We start from the raw sequence: 21,600 nt of genomic DNA, 5'->3' as shown, positions 1-21,600 counted from the left end.
TCTTGCAGAGTACTTTTATGCTTATGTCTGTTTCCTGCTGTAGTGTCTAAACACATGAATTGATGCTTGCAGCGTGGCTCATGGGGTAGGAATTACTTATTCAGGCTTCGTCAACTGAAACTGGGATGTGTTCTGCTTCAGGCTATGCAGTTACAGTGCTGATAAGAAATCTGGAGACTTGGCTTCTACTCTCTCAGCTCTTACTTCTTACACCACATGTTTCTCTTGGCTAATGATTGCACATCGAGCAATATTATTTTCAGAAATTTCCACGTTAAAAGAAACCATACTCCAGAAGGAAAATAAAGCTGACAGCTTTACCAAAATGTGTAACTCAGATGACTTAAATTCTCTTACATCAGATTTATGTGTGTGCATATCTCTCCCATCCCAGATCACGATTAAAATTACTTCTATGTGTTGTAAAAACAGTCTGTAAAATATTTGAGATACACGGCTGTACAGTTTTTCTGTTTTATTACTTGATCAGTCCACATCTATCCATGCTACTATGTCAAATAGTGTTTCTGCCAATGCACTTGTTTTTAACCACATTATGAATCCTAGTAACTGGTGGGGATTTTTTGTTTGGTTGGGTTTTTTTTTTGATCTGTAAAATGCATTCCTGTATTTTAGGCTAATTGTAATTATTAATGCTCTTCACAAAACTGAATAACTGTTCTCAGAACAGAACTTCTGTAAGCTTTGAGGAAGGAGCTATCTGAGAAGCAGAATTTATTCCCTGTATTAGGCTGTTTTCAGTTTGAGTAAGGATTGTGTTCAAGGAGAGTTCAGTTATCCACTCAGCACAGTAACTAATAAGGCCAATAAAAAACATTTTGGCAAACAGCATGGTGTGTGCTATTGGTCATCTGAATGAGAAGGCACTTTGCAGGTTTGTTATCCACAGAATTTTATGATAAGCAAGTAACCCTGCATAGGCATCTGCATGGGCGTGACTATCAGTAACTACCTTTTTTCCTTGCATTTTTTTCGATGAGAGGTTCCAATCTGCTTAGTGTTTTGATGGGTACTTGTATCAGTTGGACAATTAGTTCTTCCTGTTTCTCATATTCATAACATTTTATCCAACAGCAATAATCTTCTTTGGCTGCACACAGTTTTTGCTGTTGTTTACCTGATTCTGACTGTTGTCTTCATGAGACATCACATGAAGTATGTCACATATAAAGAAGAAAACACAGTAAGTTTCTGTATTGGGGTGAAAAAATTACACAGCATATTTGCAAGTGGATAGTGCTAAAAGACCATATTGCTAGGATGCCTCCTGCTTGCTAGAATGTGACATAAGTGTGAAGGAATTCACTGAAAGCAAAGCTCTACCAAGTGAATCGTGAAGATGAATGGCGAGAGGGGGGTTGGAGAGGGATTTGTGAAGTTTTGTTGTAACCTCTTACCAATGTAGAAGGTGAAAGTGGCACTATCTTGAATAGATGCAGCTCCCATCAAAATCAAAATTTACTATCCTTTTTTTTTCCCCCCTCTACGACACAGCTACTTGTGCTGTGTCGCTACCTTCTTGTTTTCCCTTTCATGATGTGCTTTCTCAAAATTGGAGTTGTATTTTCTCTTGCAGGTGAAGTGCACATTGTTTATAACTGGTCTTCCAAAAAATGCAAAAGAAGAGACAATACAAGGCCATTTCACGTAAGTTCCATGCTTGAGTAGTACCATTAGGAACAGGAGATATAAAATTGTCCTAGTAGTTTTACCTGCCCAAGCAGAAATGTGTTTTGACTCTTGCACTGTTTAAAATTCTTGTTGTAGTATTCATCTTTAAAAGCAGGTCTTATTCCTTAGACAGAATTGAGAAAAGACTGTGTTTCAATAAAGTTAGTTAGCTGATCTTAAAATTAGAATCTAAGAAGGTGGCTGTATATCCACACTTTCCACTCATGCTCCCACATGGCCTTTACTTGGGAATAATGCTACGCATCTCATATTAAAGTAACTTTCAGTAACTGTCTCTCTGGAAGTCTCCAGTCTGTCATACCTCATTCAGAAATGAAATGAGTGATTGAGATGTCAGACATCAGTGATGCTTTTTGAAACAGTTTCTTCATTGTACTTTCTGTTCTTACCATTCTCATGTATTGCTTCCTTTTCAGTGCTGCCTACCCAACCTGCACTGTGCTGGAGGTCCAGCTGTGTTATGATGTAGCCAAGCTTATTCATCTCTTCAAAAAAAGGTACTTGTTTTTATAATCTACCCGAGTTTAGCATAATTTTATGAATGCTTTGGCAGTGCTTAATCAACATATGCCAGTAGTACTAAGCTTGCACTCACTAGAAATGAATTCTGCTCTTAAAGTTCTGGTCTGGACTTCAGTTAGATTTAGCTGTGTTTTGAGGTGAGTTGTGGGGTTCAGCCCATTTCTTGTAGGTATGATATGTCATGTGTTGCGTAAGATAAGCTTTAACTTGCTGATTATTTATGCATGCATGTATTCATTTATTGTTGGGCAGTGCAAAGTGGAAAATCCAACTATTGAATTAATAACTCTGGGACCCTACTTCTTGGGCCAGAGGTGCTGGTTACAGGAGAGAAAAATGTTATCTTCTGTGCTACACAAGAATAGTATTGTTGTTTGTTTTTCTTTCCTGGAACCTCGCTACAAGTGTAGGGTGTATAATGCTATTACAGACTCGAAAAGAAATTATACTAAGTAGCCAAAATAAGGTATATGAATATCGTTAGTGAGTAATTTATCAGTCCTTGACATAAGTTCTTCTCTTGGGGATTACATACTACTTAAGCTTGATGTTGATATTGTTTTCTTGCAAAATGTTATGGATGTGTTTTTCTGTCCAGAAAACAGGCAGAAAAAAGCCTGACTTACTATGAACACCTGCATCAGAAGTATGGCAAGCGGGTCCAAATCAACCCTAAGCCGTGCGGCCAATTCTGCTGTTGTGAAATGAGAGGATGTGAAAGGGTAAGAGATTGTGTTCACTTTTAGTTATGGCTAGGTAGAGAGTTAGAAGACTAGAGAATAGTTTTTGTGTCACGTTTTGTTGAGCTTCAGAAAACTCTTTATTCATTTATTGCAGGTAGCTCATAGTTCATGTTCTTGTACTGTACAGAAAAGGAATTCCCCAAAACTTTTGAAATGTAATCTTAGTGCAAAAATTGAAGTACAAGGAAAAACTTGTTTGTTTGTCTTTGCATTGCAATGTGATTTGTAGTTCGTGGAAGTAGTATGAGGAAGACAGACTATGGTTTGTGTAAGCTGTATTTTAATGAAGATACTAGCCATTAGGAACTTGAATGTAACGGTCATCAATTTCCCAACAGGAAGATGCTGTGGATTATTATACCAAAGTTAAAAATGAACTGATGGAAGAATATTCAAAAGAGGAACAAGCTGTTCATAATAACCCACTGGGAATGGCTTTTGTAACATTTCAAGAGAAATCCATGGCAACCTAGTAAGTTTTGTCTGCTGTCTTGTTTGTTCTCTTTTAACTATAATAGTACAACTGATGTCCTGTTTGTGTTGCTTGTTTGCTTATGTTGGTTCTTCTTCCTTTCTTCTGCTTCACCATCCTGTGGATTTGGTCTGTTTTGCTTTCCGGTAAGTTTTCCTGTACGCGTGCACTTAGCCTCTATGCTTCAAGTGAAGACAATATGAGGGACTAAATGGGTCTGGACATTTATTGGGATAAGGAGTCTTTCTCTTCTCTGTGGGGTCCCGTCCATCAGTGTAGGTTAATAGTAGTCTGAACTAACTGGCTCTTGAATACAAGTTACTGATTTATCCGTTTTTTTAGTAACACAGGGTGGGTGAAGAAGGGAAGCAGAACAATATTTGTATTGCAAAAATAACACATCATGCCTTTTTTATTCCTCATAGCTTCTCTGTTTTAAGTGTCTCTCTAACATGACGTAAAGGTCAAAAGAACACAACAGTCTTTCAGGACATCTTCTCAGTCTTTCAGGCTCTTTCTCTCTCTCTCTTTCTCTCTCTCTCTCTCTCTCTCTCTCTCTCTCTCTCTTTCCCTCCTCTCTCATCTTCCTCTCTCTCTCTTTCTCTCTCTCTCATCTTTCTCTCTCTCCATCTCTTTTCTCTCTCTCTCTCTTTCATCTCCTCTCTCTCTTTCTCTCTCTCTCTTTCTCTCTTTTTTTTTTCCCCAAAGGAAGTCCAGGGTATAGAATTCCTTGCAAGAATTTGAGATGCTGGACAAAGTTTTGCTTGCTGCTCTTTAACCGAGTAGTGATTATAGGTGGTAAAATCTGCCCCCCCTTCTAATTTTGTAGTGTTACACAATATATTTAGAGAATCTAGAGCATGAAATAACATTTTAAGATATGAAACTGGAAGAAGAAATAAGCACTGAAGTTCCTTCTCAAGCTGCTAATTTGTTGTATAAAATTTTGATGGGGTAGTCTGTTCTTGGGCATGTGTTCTCAGTTGCGCTGCAGGCATCTCTGAGTGCAATTATCAAGAACTGAAAATATTTTAGTTTGTTTAACTTGGAATTGATGTGGAGGACTCCGTTCTCTGGAAAATTAAATTAGATTACATATGAAGCTGAGGCTACTATCAAATTAGAAAGTTATTTGGTGCCCTTAGTGGGGTCTGCTCCACAGAGCCCTGAAATAGGATGGGAGAAACAGGAAGCCAAGACTGGAGTTCACGGAGTCATGTGGTTGTAGAAGCTTGGTTAACGATGGTGCTTGGTAGTATGGCCAGTAGTGCTGAAGTTTGCTCTGCATGTATTTTTAAAAATAAACTGTCAAAATATAATTAACTTTTTAAATACTTGCTGCTGCAAGATGCTGGCAATTTGACATCATTACTTGAATTCTGGTAAGGTAAAGATCTGGGTTTTAGAGCTTATTTTTGTTTGTTTGGTGTTTGTGCATGTGTTTCTCTGTTTTCTTTGTTAAGAGCACAACCGAGAAACAAGCATGTTCAGGAATTTTAGAATGTACCTGTTCAAATACAATATATATTGTTTCCACGCTAGTGTAATAGAGCTTATCTGGAGTGGAACTTTTTACACAGCAACACACACACACAGTTGTACTGGCTCTGAATATATGCCTAGCACTTCTGTTGCTGTGTTTTGAGAAATCTTTGAAAGCATTTATTCTCTGTGTGTTTACATTTTGTTTAAATACATTGATTGTCAATCAACTCATAATATTAGAAGATAAAATTAAGTACTGTGATTATTTTAGGAGTGGGTGAAAGTAATATTTTGAATTGTGAGAATACCAGCACAATAAAAAATTTTCTGAGAATTGGTACTCAAGGCAAAATTGGCTAGTTTTGATACTAATGTAATGAAATGAGAGTGCAGACTAATCCTTTAGTTTGCTTTGATTTGAAAACAGCTGTAATTACATAAAGAGATGTTTGGGGATCTGCCTGCCTTTATTTTTATTATTTCTAATGCTCTCTGGCTTTGATTTATTTTTTTTAATAGATTTTTAATATGAGTTAGCGTTGTTCTTCGTGTTGGTAGAAGCACTGAACAGTTCAAATCAAGACTGTGCTTTGTTTCCAGATTTGTCAGATCTCAAAGACCTGTGGCAGTAACTGTTTAGATGATGGTCATTACATGCATAGTATAATGTTACATTATTGTACCTTTATCTCTATTCCCAGTCTTTCTCATTACATATGCAGCATTTTCAGGTGTAAAAATTTGGAAAAATCCTCCTCTTTTTCTTCCTTACAGTATCCTTAAGGACTTCAATGCCTGCAAATGTCAGAGTATTAAGTGTAAAGGAGAACCCCAGCCATCGTCCTACAGCAGGGACCTGTGTGTATCAAACTGGGAGGTTACATACGCTCCTTATCCTGAGAATATTTGTTGGTAAGATTCCTGTCTTACATCCATTTATTTCTGATAGTGTAGGTTTAGAATGGGAGAAGGGGGCTGAGTACGTTTTTCTTTACCCTAAACTAAGGCTTTTTGTAGCATTTGGATGTGGCTAATCTGCATCTTTATTTCCATTACTGGTGTTCGTCATTGACAGTGGGGAGGCCTCCCAGAGGCTGACTAGAGTTTTACCACTCCAAAGTTCTGGTACCTGCAGTTCCTGTTAACTTTTAACAAAAAAAATTAAAAAAAAAAAATCAGCTTATTAATGTCTGTGCCTCAGTGTTTCCATTTTTTGAGGTTAATGCGTATCTACTGTTGAGATGTGAGGAAAGCAACTTGGTGTTAGTGCTGAGTATTCTCCAAGTATGTCTATTTTTTTTAAGTTGCCATGTGACAAGTATAACTTGATCCACTCTGAACTACAGTCTGTCTTCTCGCATCTTTTTATTGACCCATTAAATTTCCAGGATTTTACCCACCACTTACAGGAGAGTGTCAGAAAATAGATAAATGCTTTTTGAATGAAACTGTTTCTGTGCTACTTTCTGTCATGGTTATAGGCTAAAAATGACTAAAAATTTTCCAATTGCTTTGCAAGTAAGTTAGGGTTGGATCAGTATACTCCTCTGGTCATATGACAGTAAAATTGTTGTGAAACTTCCATTGCCCAAACCAAAACTGCAAGTGAGACACAAACATGCACAAGTTACTGTATTTTACCTGTATATAACTTTAAAAAAACCCACAATATTTTTTTCCTAATGATTTTAATAGAAAATTAATTTTATGGTTGACTATGGCATTTATTTCTAATAATTGAGATGTTTCCTCTAGAACTACAGTTCTGTGGTGGGGAATAAAGTACAGAATCTTTAACCATAAAGCAAACAACCATGATTCTTAGCTGTGTCTTTTGCAGCTGTGTTATTTTGAGATGTGAATTAAAAATCTCTTGCAAGCTGCTTTCCAAGTAGGGTCAGTTTAATCTGCCTTTTTCATGAAAGGGTTCTTGCATGCTTGTGTGCTTCATTTAATCTTCCTTTTTTCAAGCACTGTCTTATAGACACAGTAAATAATCAGTGGGTTGAACCACTTACAAAGCTTTTCTAAACATCTCTGAGAGGAGAAGATGGTGGGGTTTTGGTGGGGTTTTTTTTGTTTTGTTTTGTTTTGTTTTTTCCCCCCTCCCCTTGCCTTTGAGGAAGAGGAGGCTCAGGGATTTGCCAGGTTACTTACCTAGGTTCACAAAAAGAGTTGTCGTAACTGGGAATGTTACTGAGTCTCTATCCTCATTTTGTCTGTTCTAAATACTTGGCTGTGGCTGGGGTTCAAATCATTCCAGTCCCTTTGGGAACCATTTCAGATAACATTTAAGAACTTTACCTGCTTAAGACCTGTGATTGTTCTTTTAATATGGCAGGAAAGGATGCAAAGTTTTTTACTTATATTTTAAAATCACAGTTTCTTGGTAGATTCTGCCTCTAATAGCTATTCTCCTTGCAGAAATTCTCTGTATCTTCTTCTATCTGTCTCTTCTTGTTCTAACTTTGCTTAGTACTTCCGTATTATTAAACAGTGGAAGTGTTTCATCCCAAGCCATAACTACATTCGACATTGTGTTTGTGTTATGAAAGACTAAATATGTTCTTCTGCAAGTGCAATTTATGTTATTATTCAAGAAAAGCCGCACAGTTTTCTTTATTTCTAATAGCAACCGGAACTTGTGTAGTGCTTTGTTATATAACTTTGAGACTATGAAAGCTCAATTTAGAAAAAGCAGTGCCATCTGTTGCTTCACAGATAGTATATATATATATATCTTTTTTAACAGTAAATGCTTACTACTTGTTTTTGTCCCTTTTTTTTTTTTTTTTTCAGGAAAAATCTTTCAGTGCATGGACTGAAATGGTGGTTTAGATGGGCTTGCATTAATTTGCTGCTTTTTATTGTGCTGTTTTTTCTTACTACTCCTTCCATAATCATTTCAACCATGGATAAGTTCAATGTCACTAAACCTATTCACTACCTTAATGTGAGTATCACCGTATGTTTGGATATAGCTGCGTATCGGACCAGAATGTTGATAAGCTGATAAGTGTATAGTAAGGCAATGAAACAGTGACTATAAGCTAAACTTAGTTGGAATTCTCAGGATTGTTTTACGTAACTGCTGATTAAAAAGCATATGTCCAGAATCAGGTCTCTAGTCCTCTTTTGTTCCTTGATAGTAGGCTGAAATAATTTCATCTGAAACTTTATCTTATTATAAATGTTATATTTGTTTGTAGTAAAAATTTGCGTTCCAAATTGACACAATCCTAAATTTTGTAATCAAAAACCTTTGCCAAAAATAGAATTTCAACTTGTATTTTGATTTTTATGTTGAGAAGGGGGAAATCAGATTTTAAACTCTGAAGTAAAATGTTGTGGTTGTATTTTGCTTTTAGATTCAGAACAGGACGGCATATATATCTGGTCCTAGTTTGACAACAGCTAAAGTCTCCCTGCAAACATTCTAAATGCTTCCCCAAGCTAGTGTAAGCTACATAAAAACTGCTTGTGAGACTTCACTCTCCTGAAATTTAATTCCCAGTCCTACTCTTCTTTTTTGTCTTGCACAACAGTGCTGAGCACTTGCTCATTTAAGTCTGCGTTTGCATATGATTTCAACAGTCCAACCTGCTATGATTTACAAAAAGCAAAATATTGCAACCTCTGTTCTACCACAGCTGCTTTAAAATGTTTTTAATACTTACTCTTACTTTTTTCCCCCCACTAGAATCCCATTGTCAGTCAATTTTTCCCAACGCTCTTGCTCTGGTCCTTCTCAGCTTTGCTACCAACAATTGTCTATTACTCAACTTTGCTGGAGTCCCACTGGACAAAGTAAGCAAGATTTTCCTCTGTTTTGGCCTTATCAGCTGAATTACTAAAAATAAATGGAGAAAGTGCTTATCTTTCATGGAACTCTTAAATCCACAGACCTCTCGTAGCAGGGAATGTCATGTTCTTGTCTCTTTCTAATGTTATAACCAACACTTTGGAGTTTAAGTTATTTGTAATCAACACAGCAAGTGTAATCTGTCCACATGATTTGCTTATGCTTCCCCCTCTGCCTCTTTGCATTTAATCAGAAAACAATGTATAAGGAGGCTGAGGGGGTGTAGCTTCAACAGGATATGGGAAGTGCCTCTGATCCCATAACTAGATCACACTCTGGGAAGATGGGACTTGTGGGTTTGGATGCCCTCCAGGCTGAGAACATCACAAAACCCCAGAATCCCCTTCAACAGAAAGTATTCCAGCTGCTGGCATGCTGCTTATAAAAAGGGCATCCATCTTGTCGTTGTTTTGTTTGGTAAAAATGGTCTGGTTATAACTCTTGGTGCGCAATTCGGTTGCTGTTGGATATTGTTAGTGGTGATCTGAGATATCTGCTGGGCTTTGGTCCCATAGGTTGTCTTGATGCAAGATTTTCAGATATGACCAGTGCACTCCAGAGATGCCAAGCACAGTGATGTGCTGCTAACTTGGAGAACTCAGCACAGCTTAGTTTGACATACCAGATTTCATCCCCAGTTTACCTGCAGTCAGCTGAAAGCTTTATACTGCGCACTGAATACCAGCTTCACTCAATCTTTTCCCATAATGCCAGCAGCCATTTTTGTTTGGTTTTATATTCTAAGGTCAATTTTTTTGGATCTAGTAATTTTTAGTACCATTCCCTTGTAAGACATCATGTCCAGAAGTTACTGTTTATTCATCAAAGCTGTATGCTCTTCTCAACGTTTTTTTTTTGGTAGTTGCATGAGGCATATGAACTTTGAGCCCTTCTCAGTCAGTTGAAATAGTTTTTGAAAGTCACTGGTGATCACAGATCTGATTTCAAGCCTTGATATAGTTATACTGATACGTCCCACAGTGCGTAAGGGCTACATGATCCTATAATAAAACCTCTGTGGTTTTAATACCCTATCAGATACCACCTTTAACAGTCTGAATTGTTTATAGCAATCGCTGCACTTTTCTGGCAACAGCGTGTCACTAGATAGATGTTCCTGCTACTGTAGTAGGGGTTATAGCCATTAGTAGTGTCATGTTGTTCCCAGAGACTTGACACTTTGCAAGGACAGTCAAATAGCTTGTCTTAAGCGTCTGGTTTCTTGGCAGTGGTGCCCTTTTACGAACTGCCTAATCCTTTGTGGCATAACACTTGAAGAGCTGTTTGTTTACAAGCTGTTGAGATGTGAGTATCGTTGGATGAGAGACCAGCTGTGACTGTCGTGCATCCCCTTGCTTGTGGTGCAGACCTGTAGCGATGCTAATCCAGAGTCTGGGTTAATGTTCAGAAATGTTTTCTTTGCCTGAGAAGATACTGAGAGCCTACTTGTTCCAAATTAGTGAATATCTCAGAGATGTTTGTTTTGCGAGTATCTTGTAGCAATGGTAAGGGAAACCGGAAGTCTGATGGGTGCTGACATTCTCTGGGCAAGATCCTTCATGTGTGGAAGTCTTTTGTATGAGTTTCTTACTCAGTTACTTCTTATGTTGGTAGATCTGCAGAGAACAGAATAATGATGCATAAAGTCTACATATTTTTGATCTTCATGGTATTGATTCTGCCCTCCCTTGGTCTGACCAGGTAAAGAATCATAGTTTGACGGAGTAATGTTTGAGTATCTTTGTCATATGAGGCAACTTACTTCTGTTTTCTAGTTGATAGTTGAGGTATAGTTGATGTATCCCCACTCCCTCCAGTGTGTATGGTTATGCGTAATGACAACATATCATCTTTCATCTGAGGACCTCATAGTCCTTAAAGTTTCCAAAGGCTGACTTTTAGCAAAGAAATTTAATACCTTGTAAGATCAATGACTAATTGAAAGTTGCCCATGCTCACCATCATAGCCGAGAACCCAGTTTCCTGACTATGTCCTATACTTCAGTTAGAGTTGTCCTTTTCTTTCCACCTTTACAGTATTTGACTGTTTCCCTGGCTAACTGGGTAAGATGTATTTGTCCTGTCTATATAATAACTGCTAAAAATGAATCATTAAACCTTTAGTATGAAATAGGCATTTGTTTTGTTTGATGCTGTATCTTTTTTCTTATTTTTGACTATCAGTAACTATGATAAAGCTAAAGTGGTGTTCAGATTATTAGATTAAATTCTCTGTATCCACTATCCTGATCTGAACTACTTAGAGAGAAGCCATTTTATATAGTACTAAGTTGTTGGAGACTGAATTACATTAACCATCTTTCTTTCAGCCTTGATTTTTTTTTCCGTTGGCTGTTTGACAGAGAATCATCTGATTCAGCAGTTAGACTGGAGTAAGTATTAGCAACCCTTTGCTAAAGGAATACTTGGGACTCTTTTTGCTGTTGACTAACCTTGGTTAATGTTTATTAAAATTTGCTTGGGGTTGGTACAACCCTGTGGGATCACGTTGAGCTTCTGAATAAGGGGAGGAGAATGCAAGTGATTTTGCTCTGAAGAAATCCATACTTTTTTTCCTGCTAGCTAATGTATGCAAGCATTCAGTAAAGAGGCAGTTCTTTTCCCCAAACCTTATGAATTTTGTAGAAAACAAGAAGGGACAGGATGATATGGTGCAGGTGAGAGGGGACCAGAAAATGTACTGAGGATTGTTTTCATATCATGGACAAGGCATCTTCCCAAGGATTACAGTGAGACCAAACAGCTGCAGCAGTTCTCTTTTTCTGAAATCCATTGACTCTTAATTTTAAGAAACATGATCGTTTTTACACCAGCTTTGCAAACTTGCACATACTGGTTATTATAAGTTTTTGTGACTGTGGCTGGAGGAAAAGAATATAATGCAATTATTAGGACATAGTTAGGTTTCCAAATGCTGTTTCATCAGTAACAAGACAACAATTAGGAGTTACTAAGCTAGGAGAGACAATTATTCTATTGCAGTCTTATCTCATCTTGTCTTGGGTTGCCGTTGCAGACATCAAATGATGTTCTTGTCAGCTATCAGCCACCCATCAGACTGCTGCATCTTTTCCTGAACAGTGTATTCCTCATCCAAATGGTAACTCAGCCAGGCTTTTACAGTATACTACACTCACTGCACTTACAGCTATGTAGTACTCGCTTTCAGTAAGATTATCGGAACTCTTCAGGCTACTTCTTATGGTGTCCAGTCCTTATCTTTATGGTAAGAGATTTCCAAAGGATCCATTGTGTATATATATGTTCTGTTTGCTTGTCTGCTTTCCAGTCAGTGTCTGATGTCTTTCCTTGCAGATGCGTCTTTTTGCCTGACCAGGGAGCCTTCTTTGTGAACTATGTGATTGCTTCTGCTTTCATTGGCAATGGGATGGAGCTGCTGCGCCTGCCTGGCCTCATCCTTTACACCATACGCATGATAATGGCCAAGTCCACAGCAGAAAGGAAAAATATTAAACAGGTATTAGAGCCCCTCCTTAACAAAAGGCAATTAAATGACTGATCCTTATGAGAAACAGTGGAAGCCTCCATCCTTCATACCATCAACTATCAATCTCCTGTCTGTCTTTTTTTGGCCTTTGTTTCACTTATCTGTGACAGGTTCATATTCCCTTCATTTGCAGCACAAATAACGGGGAGGTATTTATTCAAGTCAAAGAGGGTCAAAAATCAAAACCCAAGCTCTGAACTTCAGGTATTATTCTCTTCTTAGCTCCAAGTCAGAGTTTTATGATTTGGATTTTATAGGATAACTCTGATCTTATCTTATAGTCTAAATTTCAGGTATTTTGAAATTCAAATCTGTCTATAGTTAGTTTCTTCTGTCAGCCTACAGGTGTGTACAACTTACTTTCATCTGAACATAGACCTAGCAATATATATGCTTATTGTCTGTATTCCATTTTAAGTGGTGGACTTTCACTTCCAGATGATGTGTCATCTTCCAGATGATGTGTCAAATTCCAGGTGTTAAAATGGGAATTTAAGCCTGTATACAGCTGCCCTTGTTCTTCTTTTTCTTTTTTTTCTTTTTTTTATGGGTGGGTGGGTTCCACTTTTGAAAGATTCTTTTAAACATTCACTTCTGTTAACTGTACCATATTACCCCTTGTGCTGGTTGACATGATTTATATTGATTTCCTCATCCCAGGAGGAAAAAGTGGGAATACTGACCACACCAAAGCTTTGATATCTTGAGCTTTCCCTACTGGGAAAGCCAACACAAGGTTGGAATGGTTCAAAGGAACAGGTTCAGAGGAATCTGCAGTGAGATGGAGGTTCTGACTTTGGCACAATTATTTTCTGCCTTGTGGTTTCAAGTAGTTGCTTCTCATAGATGAAAACAGATTCCCTGAAGAATTAATTTAAGACTATGAAAGAAGCAGCATATTTTCTGTAAGTACAGATGCTTAAAACGCATAATACTTCATCTCTCTAGTTATGTCATTTATGCCTCATAGGGAAATAACTGATCTTTCATAGGGAGAGAATAAGAGAAGGTGAATTGTTGCTTTAGGGAATCTATTCTTAACTCCTGACACATCATTTATAGATGACATTAGAGTTTTGGGTGTTCTGTTTTTGTTCCTAGCAACAAGCATTTGAATATGAATTTGGAGCAATGTATGCCTGGATGTTGTGTGTGTTCACTGTCATCATGGCCTACAGCATTACGTGTCCCATCATTGTCCCATTTGGTAAGTTTTCCAATGAGCCGTGGGCACTGTGTGAGAGAGATGGGGGCATGTGGGAGGTTTGGAAGGCCTAGTTCTGCATTCTTATTCCAGTTCAAATGTTGATAAATCCTTAGGACATGGATCCAAGTTTCCCTCCCTTCTTGCAGAAAAACAGGACAGAAGGCGGTGATTTACTTAGCTCTTGTACTGCCTTTAGAAGTCGAAAGTATATTTAATGTCTATTAGATGCTTATTTTATTTCTCAAGTTTGAGTGTATTAGCTCTGGTGATGGTTTTTAAGAATTAAGCGTAGGAGTTTAGGTAGGTTTGGGGATGAGGGGATGATTTTTATCTCTTGAGGTTTGGGAGAAGCAAGTTGCAGAGGGTACCTAGCCTGGAGGTCTACCTTAAGCAGCCAAACTTGACATTCTGATCCTAAAATCTTTTAGGCACGTTTGAAATAACTTTTGTCCTAAAGTTTGATTGATGTATGTAAAATGAAGCACAAAAATAAGCATGTTGAACCAGTAGCAAGAGGCTGGAAAACTACCTATCCTTTTCACTACTGCAGCTCTTCTGCATTGCAAACCATTTATCTAAAAATCCACATCCTGAATGAGAAAAGGCGCTGTAGTCATCACTGTGCTATGGACATCTGCATGCTCCATGGCCCTGACCCCAGTGATGTGACCTAACGATGTGCTGGCTGCTTTGCTGGGACATGGTCTTGGTGAACACCATAACCACCCTTTGGTAGGAAAAGGAAATGCTGTATGCTCTGGTAGATTTGCTGGCTCAGAAAACAGTTACCCAGGAGTTCGGGGCATGTGGGTAGAGCGCAGCTGCCTTGTGGTGAGATGGAGCTGCAGTCCTACAGGACCCTGAGAAGGTCTCCAGATCTCTAAGTCACAGTCATCCTTTTTCTAGGCTGTTTCTCTTATTCAGTTGGTTTATCTCTGTCCCATGAACAAAACTTAACATTTCTGCTTTAAGTTGCCTATATATCTGGCTTTGACTACTTTCTTCTTCCTGTATCAGCCATTAAATCCTGTATGGATGTGGAAGAAACTTAGCAATCTGTCTAGAACTCGTGGACAGTTGTCCATCTGTAGTGACTGTGACATGATCTAAGTCTTATTTTACTGCATCTTTCATTCACAGAGATTCTGGATTGTCATAAGAATTATGTATAAAGAATCATTTCAGCAGCTACAGATATTTCCACTCTGGAAACCTGTTTATCAGGCATAAGTAGTACTAAATCATTTTATATAGTTGGTATTTTCCTTTTCTAATCCAAAATTTTAGTGAGCTAGATAGAACATAATTAGCTAAATCAGATATTGTTCAGAACTGGTTTTAACCAACCTTATTATTGGGAGAATGTGGACAATTATTTTGTAACAATGTACATGCTACTTATTTCATTCTGTGCACAGTTGTAAATATCTGAATGTGCTACTGCATACCAGAGCTGTTACAATTCATAGCTGTCACAGCAGTAACCAACTTGAAATCCAGTCATGAATCTTTTGAAGGCTGAGGGGGAGATGTTAAGGCACTGTTAGACCTTTCTTCCTTACCAATACAGTGGTGGAGGAGTTACTGAGTCTTCCCTACCAGCTTGGCCTCCTGTGCCAGCACTAAGGAGAAGCTCTGGGCTCTCTCTGGGAGCACGAGTGGTGCCACAGAGGAGTGTGTGGACATGGGGAGGCCCCGGGGTCTTGGGCTGGGGAAACAACAACCTTAGGAGCAGGCTGCTGTCGTGCAACTGTACCCCATTCATATTTGGGCTGTGTCTGCCAGTGGTATCTAGATTTTCAGTCACTTGGTGACTTCAGTCACTAGATCTTCTCACAGAATTGTTGCTTTGTATCAAGTCCTCAACAACCTCTCCTTGGCTCTCCCTTTTTTACTTGCAGGCTTAATATACATACTCCTGAAGCACATGGTTGACCGTTATAACCTTTACTATGCATATCTCCCTGCCAAGCTGGAGAAGAAGATGCACTTTGCAGCTGTGAATCAGGCCCTTGCAGCTCCAATTCTCTGCCTTTTCTGGCTCTATTTTTTCTCATTTTTGCGGCTAGGTAAGTATTACCTTTTTCCACCTAGAAGCTGCTGCTACCTCTCATGCCAACTTACTGAAATTACATGTGAAGTTTCATAGGCTTTGTGGGCTTTTCTTTTTGCTTCTGTAATTGGGAAGTCATGGTGGTTACCTATGGCTCTAAATTACACAACATTTGCAGCTTAGGTGAATTTGCATAAGATAATCTGATGGAGATGGCTGATATGTTAACTTAAACCTGTTAGCATGGAGCTTCGTATTTCTTCATTTTACAGGAGATCATGTGTTCCCTAAATCTGTAGAGTTTGAATTGGCCAGTTGGCCAGTGGAGTGACAGACAGTAAAAACCATTAAACAAAAAAAAAATCTATTCTGAATTAGCTCTTTCTAGTAAGGTGGTCTCTGGCTTCACTACCTGCATTTGTGTAGTCCGTGCATAAGTTTAATTTGCCTGCGTGAATTGGCTACTGCCTTTGTTGTACAGCTGCCATTTAGAAAGAATTGCTAGAATATTGGCTAATGCTAGTAAGACCTATGTTCTACGTAATCTGACAAACTTTATGTGGAAGACTGCAGTGAGATGGTGACTCTCCTCCCCATATTGTAATTTAAAACCTCATGTTTTGCATGTAATTTATTTTAAAAATAGAGACCTTCTGTATTTTGCAAATATTTGGCATTGATAGCTTTGGCTGTGGTATACTAACAGTTTTGATATCAGAATAGATAGATGATAGCTTCCGGCTTTTTATCCGTGATGTAGAAGGAAGTATTTGGCATGGAACAGGGATGCTGGTGATGCTGGAAGGAGTTGAGCTTCCCTTCTTGGGAAGGAGGACCGTGGTATCTAATAGTATTTTGCCCTTGTCTCTGCTTTCATAGCACTGATGAGAAATGACCATGCTGGCACTGTGATTTTCTAGCATACCAGTAGTAAAAAAGATATTGTTGGCAGACCATCATCTAACTTTAGAGACAGCTCCCTGTGGATGTAAGAGGCACTCGGAACTATTGCTTCAGGCTATCCTTGGATTTGAGCAGATGTCCCTGCATTACTTGTATGTTTGAGAGCTGCTTTTTTTCCCCTGTATTTTTGGAGCTTTGCAACCAGGAAGACCAACAAATCTACGTCCTCTAAAATAACAGTAGAATTTCTAGAGCATGCTTTAGAAGAATCATCTCCAAACATGCAGCAGTTGATGCACCTCTTTAATTGTTATGAAGGAAATCCTGGTGTACCAAAAAATTAAATCTTTATAATAATGTTTTCTCATTCTGCATCTGTGGTAAAACCATCATTTGTTATGGAACCTAGTAATGGAAACCACAGACCAGATTACCGTGTTTGGCTTGGTCAGTATAGAGGATCCTGTTTCCAGGATGTTGTTCAGTGATTTGTCGGTGCACAGGGCAGTCTAGCCAAGTGGTATGAGTCTGAGAGGGAGGAACTTGAGATTTTTATTTCATTGCCATTGATTTCACTGTTGCTTCTTGTGCCAAAGAGAAGGAAGGAGGGGGGAGAGTACTCCCTTATCTGCAAAATAAATCAGTTCATGGTGTGTAAAGCTTTATTGCTTAGTCATTGATTTGTATGGTTTGCCTGGTGTGGATATTTCTGCCTGGTTGCAGAGTAGTGATATTAATATGAGTGAGAAAACAGAGTAATTCAAGGCTGGAAGGACTTCTATCCCAGCTCTTAGTCAGGATCAAGTATCACTTGACTGCATACAGAAGGTGATAGGCTGTACTGGTGTCATCTGTTTCCTTCTCGGTTGCTGTTTTCTCCCTCAGCTCTCGTGCCATCCATCCATCATACACCAAAAGCACCACTGGGCCTCTTGCAACAGAGGTGGCGATGGTATCTGCAGTTCCACCCCTGTCTCCTGGGATAGTCGCTGAAGTCCCGTGTTCTCTAGAGCTTTTGGCAGGGAGGAGTGTTGTGAGGACACAGGGCAGGGAAAACTGATCTTTGGAGATTTCTTCTTCCCTGACCTCTGCTGTTCACCTTGTGGTTCACACCATACATTGGCTTGTGTGTAGACATGCCTCACCAGCTGGTAAATACTGATGCAACCTACACTTATAAAAACAACCTCTTCTAAAGGACGTTCCAGAATACCCATAGGGAGGTTTTTTCACTTCCCTTTTTGGTTTGAACAGTGACATGTTTGTGGGTTGGCTTTTTTTTTTTCATTTGGGGAGGATGTGTGCTTTTTTGTTGTGTGGGTTTTTTTGGTTTGGTTTTTTTTTTTTTTTGGCCCTCATGAACAGATCTGCACAGGGTTTACATAACCTGCTAAAAAGTAAAACTTGTCTGTTGTATGCCACTACATATGCTGGGGTTACCACAAAAATGTGAGGATTGGTGTTGCCTCTTTTGGCTAAAGAAGCTTGGAAACAGCTAGGTTTTGGTTTGGGTTTTTTTTGTTTGTTTGCTTGTTTCCCCCCCCCCCCCCCAATATCTTATTCAAATAATCTTTGCTGCAAAATGAGATTAATTTCTTCAGAATATGTCCCCAGTGGACCTGAAGAATAAGTCACTGTAATTATTATAACTTTTTCCATATTAGAGGCTGTAGCCATATCCTTTTCTATAGTTTTCTCTCTCTCTCTCTCTCTCTTTCTCTCTTTCTGTCTCTGAAGGAAAACTTACCTTTCAGCTTAGTTCATGTTTACTCAGTTTCTTCTTTTGTTCCTTTTCCTTGGATTCCTCCCAGTTCTGTCCATATTTTATCATGGTGTCCTACACAGACAAGGCTGCTCATGTTGAAGGTTCATTAGCACCAGATAACTTCATATAGGTACCAGAAACTTGCTGCTTTGCTTTTCTTCCTGTGTTTTGTGATAGCATCACACTATTGACTGCTTTCCAGCTTGTAATCATCAGTTGTATTCTGCAGTGCTGCAGTCTTGTTATCCCTCATATCTACATTTCATTTTTCCTTCCAAATTGTAGTTAGTTACAGTTTCCTACATACAATTTCATCTTACTGTTTGTGTTTTGTGGGGCTCTCTTTGTCCTTGAAAGAGGGTCGGGTCATCTATCAAGGTAATTTTGATTTCTTTTTTTCCTATTATTTTTTTCCTTTGGGTTGTTTGCAAGCCATCTAGTTTGGTGCCATCATGATATTTAATAAATGGATTCTATTACATTTCACAGATCATTAATGACAGTATTTTAGAAGTGAGTCCAGAATAGATGAATGAGGGAGGAGGAGAAGAATTGCTCTGAGTCTTGTTTATCATTCAAATATTGCAGCCACCTTTCTTGGCGTTTAGGGAAGCTGGAGAACCAACTTGCTCAGCAGTTTTACCAGTCAATGAGCTTTGTGTATAATGGGGCTCTCCTGTTTGTGGCTGGAAGTGGTGTACCCAGTCCTATAAGGAAAAAAAACCCACAAGGCTTCTGAAAATGGGGAAGATAAAGGTCTGGTTGGCTGGTTTTTCTTTTTCCTGCTATGTATTTTAATATTGTATTTTCTGGATATTTTTCTAGGCTTTAAAGCACCTACGACCATGTTTACCTTTCTAGTTGTCAACATCACAATTGTTATTTGCTTGGCTTATACTTGTTTTGGCTGTTTCAAGTACCTGAGCCCACTGAATTATAAGGTAAGCCATGGATACCTAACACCTTTCAGCACCTACCTATGTGCTTGATGTAGCGCCAGCTATTCCTACTGGGTTGTCTGTGCCTTCTCGCTAGCAATGTCTGTCCACAAAGGTTCATCCCGGTAAGATGGCTAAAGAGGGCTGATAGTAGAGGCAGGCTGGCTGGCACAGTGGAAAGTCTGTCAATGTTAGCAGGAAAGAGCGGTATGGAAGAAGTATGCAGGAGGAGAGAGCACCAGCACTGCACAGAGATCTCTCTGTGCAGGTTTTGGGGCGCTTATGATCTCTGTATATTGTTTTGACTTACTAATTTGATATTGTCTCTCTTCCTTTCCCCACCTGTTACTGGTTACAGATAGAAGACACACAATGTGAAAGAGGAAATGATACAGATGCACCAACCATCCCAACATCTTCTGTAAGAAGTTAAGAGTTACTAATATTCTCTACATTTCCTAGAAAAACTTAATTTCTCATCCTGCTTACCAAAGAGCTTGTGTAGGACATATTAGTCTGAATGGACTGTGGGACTTCCCATATGCCTGTGGGACCAGAGAGTTCTGCAGCTGGGCTCCTTGACCGTTCCCAGGTGGTGTTCCAGAAGTACCTTCGGCTGATGTTGTAGGAGTAGTTGAGACACGCTACTTCCAGCAGCTCTGTACACTGTGTTCTGGGCCTTACACCAGGCTGATCCTCACCTCTGGACAGCTGCCAAGTGCAGTCAGTTGCCACTGCTTTGTGACTTTGAAAGTTGTGATGTGTGTAGCAGGTCTTACCTGCCATGTCACTAAAAAGGATGTAGGACTGAGGTAGAAATAGAGTCTTTGTGCCACAGTCTGCAAGTACAGGTGAGTGTTGCACCAGGAAGCCTCCATTAGGGTGCGAAAGGCCTTAGGTGTTAAGGTGAAGAATGGGAAATGGATGAAAAGAAGAGTGGCGAGGGGAAAAATTATCCTGGGTGAATTATCTCAACGTTATACTTTGAGAGACTAGTAAAATCCTTAACGCTTGTGATTTCAGATGTACGTCCCCCGAGTTTTGCATCCTTATTCTACAGAAAGGACGATGCTTGCCCATAAGGAGCAGCAATCATATGGCACCATGGACAACACTAGTTCACAAGCAGAAGAAATCGTAAGCTATTCTGCTGGACCTGCAATTATTGAGCAGGCATCGAGAGGTTCTCTTTGAATGCCAAGGACTAACACAAGGTGGAGCACTTAGTCCAGGTTTAGGAGAACTAATTCCCTGCCACCACCTACTAAGTATTTTGTTTTATTTACATATTCCTGCCTACAGAAGAGGTACAGAAATAATTTGTTGTGTGGTCTGCAGCTGTGCTCGGAGATTAAAAAGCAGATGCCTTGGGACTGATTGTTTTCCACACTGTCCACACACATTGTGAAACAAACATGTTGAACAGAGATGCTGATCCTCAGGGACTTCACTTATGCTATCTCATCACTTGCTTTATGAAGATAACTTATGCTGCATATAGATAACTGGTCACCAAAGCAAAGGCAGCTATTGCAGCTGTCATTTATTTATTCAAAATAATTATTGCTTTTAAAAAAAAACAACAAAACTTTAGTATTTATAAACCTCTTGGGATGTGTTAAATCCTGAGGCAATGTCACTTTTGATGAAAATGCTGTTTGCGTGGGCGCTGAGGATGGTGTGTGGGAGTCTCTCCTCGTCACCCACAGTAGTCAGTGTAGACTTGACCGTGTTACTTTTTTTTTTCCTTAAAGGAGATGAGGGAGTTACTGTGCACTTGGGTACTAAAAGTACCAAAGCAAAAAGACGGGTGTAAAGAAGGGAGCGATTTACCTGGTTTTATATATTTTTGGAGGGCATTTAGGTTGTTAGTTTCTGTTCACTATTTTTAAGGGCCTTCCACAATGAAAGTTCACCTGCCAATAATAAAGGATGTAAACATTTTATCTTTCTTTTAATCTTGGGTCAAAATGACAGATCTGTGGGCTTTCTCTATAGTGCCAATTATACGAGCTGTATAATACTAAGTTTTTAAATTATGTAGTAGGTGCCAATTTATTCCAAAGTACATTGTGTCAAAGTGTAACTAATAATCACGAAGCAATAAAACACTGAGTTCAGAGAAATTTCATGCTGTCGTGATTGATTTTTTTGTTTTTTTCTTTGTGTATTGAAACAGTTCTTTCGCTAGTTGCCTCGCAGCATGATCGCTGTCATGAACTGCTCGTAAGAGCGCTGTCATGAGGCTTAGAATGACAGTATGTCCCATGAGAGATTTGAATACTTTTAAATTTCTCTAGGAGATGAATCTTGGTGACATCTGGGTAGGAGAAAGTTTTGGACCTCCCAAGCCCTCTGTTTGCCTGCTCATCATTAAACTGTTAGTTCTTGAACTTGACCTTTTCTAG

The 21,600-nt window shown here is 39.0% G+C and overlaps 1 protein-coding gene across 4 annotated transcripts in view; it reads left to right on the top strand.

Moving 5' to 3' along the window:
- Positions 1-21,318, top strand: part of TMEM63A (transmembrane protein 63A) — a 32,535-nt gene extending 11,217 nt beyond the window's left edge. For 3 of the 4 annotated variants that reach the window (XM_054822841.1, XM_054822839.1, XM_054822842.1), the window contains 16 exons: positions 1,096-1,204; positions 1,598-1,668; positions 2,130-2,210; positions 2,834-2,957; positions 3,317-3,450; positions 5,710-5,847; positions 7,735-7,888; positions 8,636-8,742; positions 10,412-10,498; positions 11,128-11,190; positions 12,134-12,296; positions 13,428-13,533; positions 15,435-15,602; positions 19,080-19,195; positions 19,551-19,613; positions 20,216-21,318. In XM_054822841.1, coding sequence (XP_054678816.1) covers positions 1,096-1,204; positions 1,598-1,668; positions 2,130-2,210; positions 2,834-2,957; positions 3,317-3,450; positions 5,710-5,847; positions 7,735-7,888; positions 8,636-8,742; positions 10,412-10,498; positions 11,128-11,190; positions 12,134-12,296; positions 13,428-13,533; positions 15,435-15,602; positions 19,080-19,195; positions 19,551-19,613; positions 20,216-20,386 — 1,855 coding nt within the window. In that variant the 3' untranslated portion in view covers positions 20,387-21,318. The remainder of the gene's footprint in view (positions 1-1,095; positions 1,205-1,597; positions 1,669-2,129; positions 2,211-2,833; positions 2,958-3,316; positions 3,451-5,709; positions 5,848-7,734; positions 7,889-8,635; positions 8,743-10,411; positions 10,499-11,127; positions 11,191-12,133; positions 12,297-13,427; positions 13,534-15,434; positions 15,603-19,079; positions 19,196-19,550; positions 19,614-20,215) is intronic. The other variant, XM_054822840.1, reaches the window with a different exon arrangement.
- Positions 21,319-21,600: the final 282 nt, after the last annotated feature.

The sequence above is a fragment of the Grus americana genome, chromosome 3 (assembly GCF_028858705.1).
Source record: "Grus americana isolate bGruAme1 chromosome 3, bGruAme1.mat, whole genome shotgun sequence".
In the NCBI taxonomy this organism is placed as follows: Eukaryota; Metazoa; Chordata; class Aves; order Gruiformes; family Gruidae; genus Grus; species Grus americana.
The sequence above is the reverse complement of the archived record's forward strand: the minus strand, read 5'-3'. Positions and strand labels throughout refer to the sequence as shown.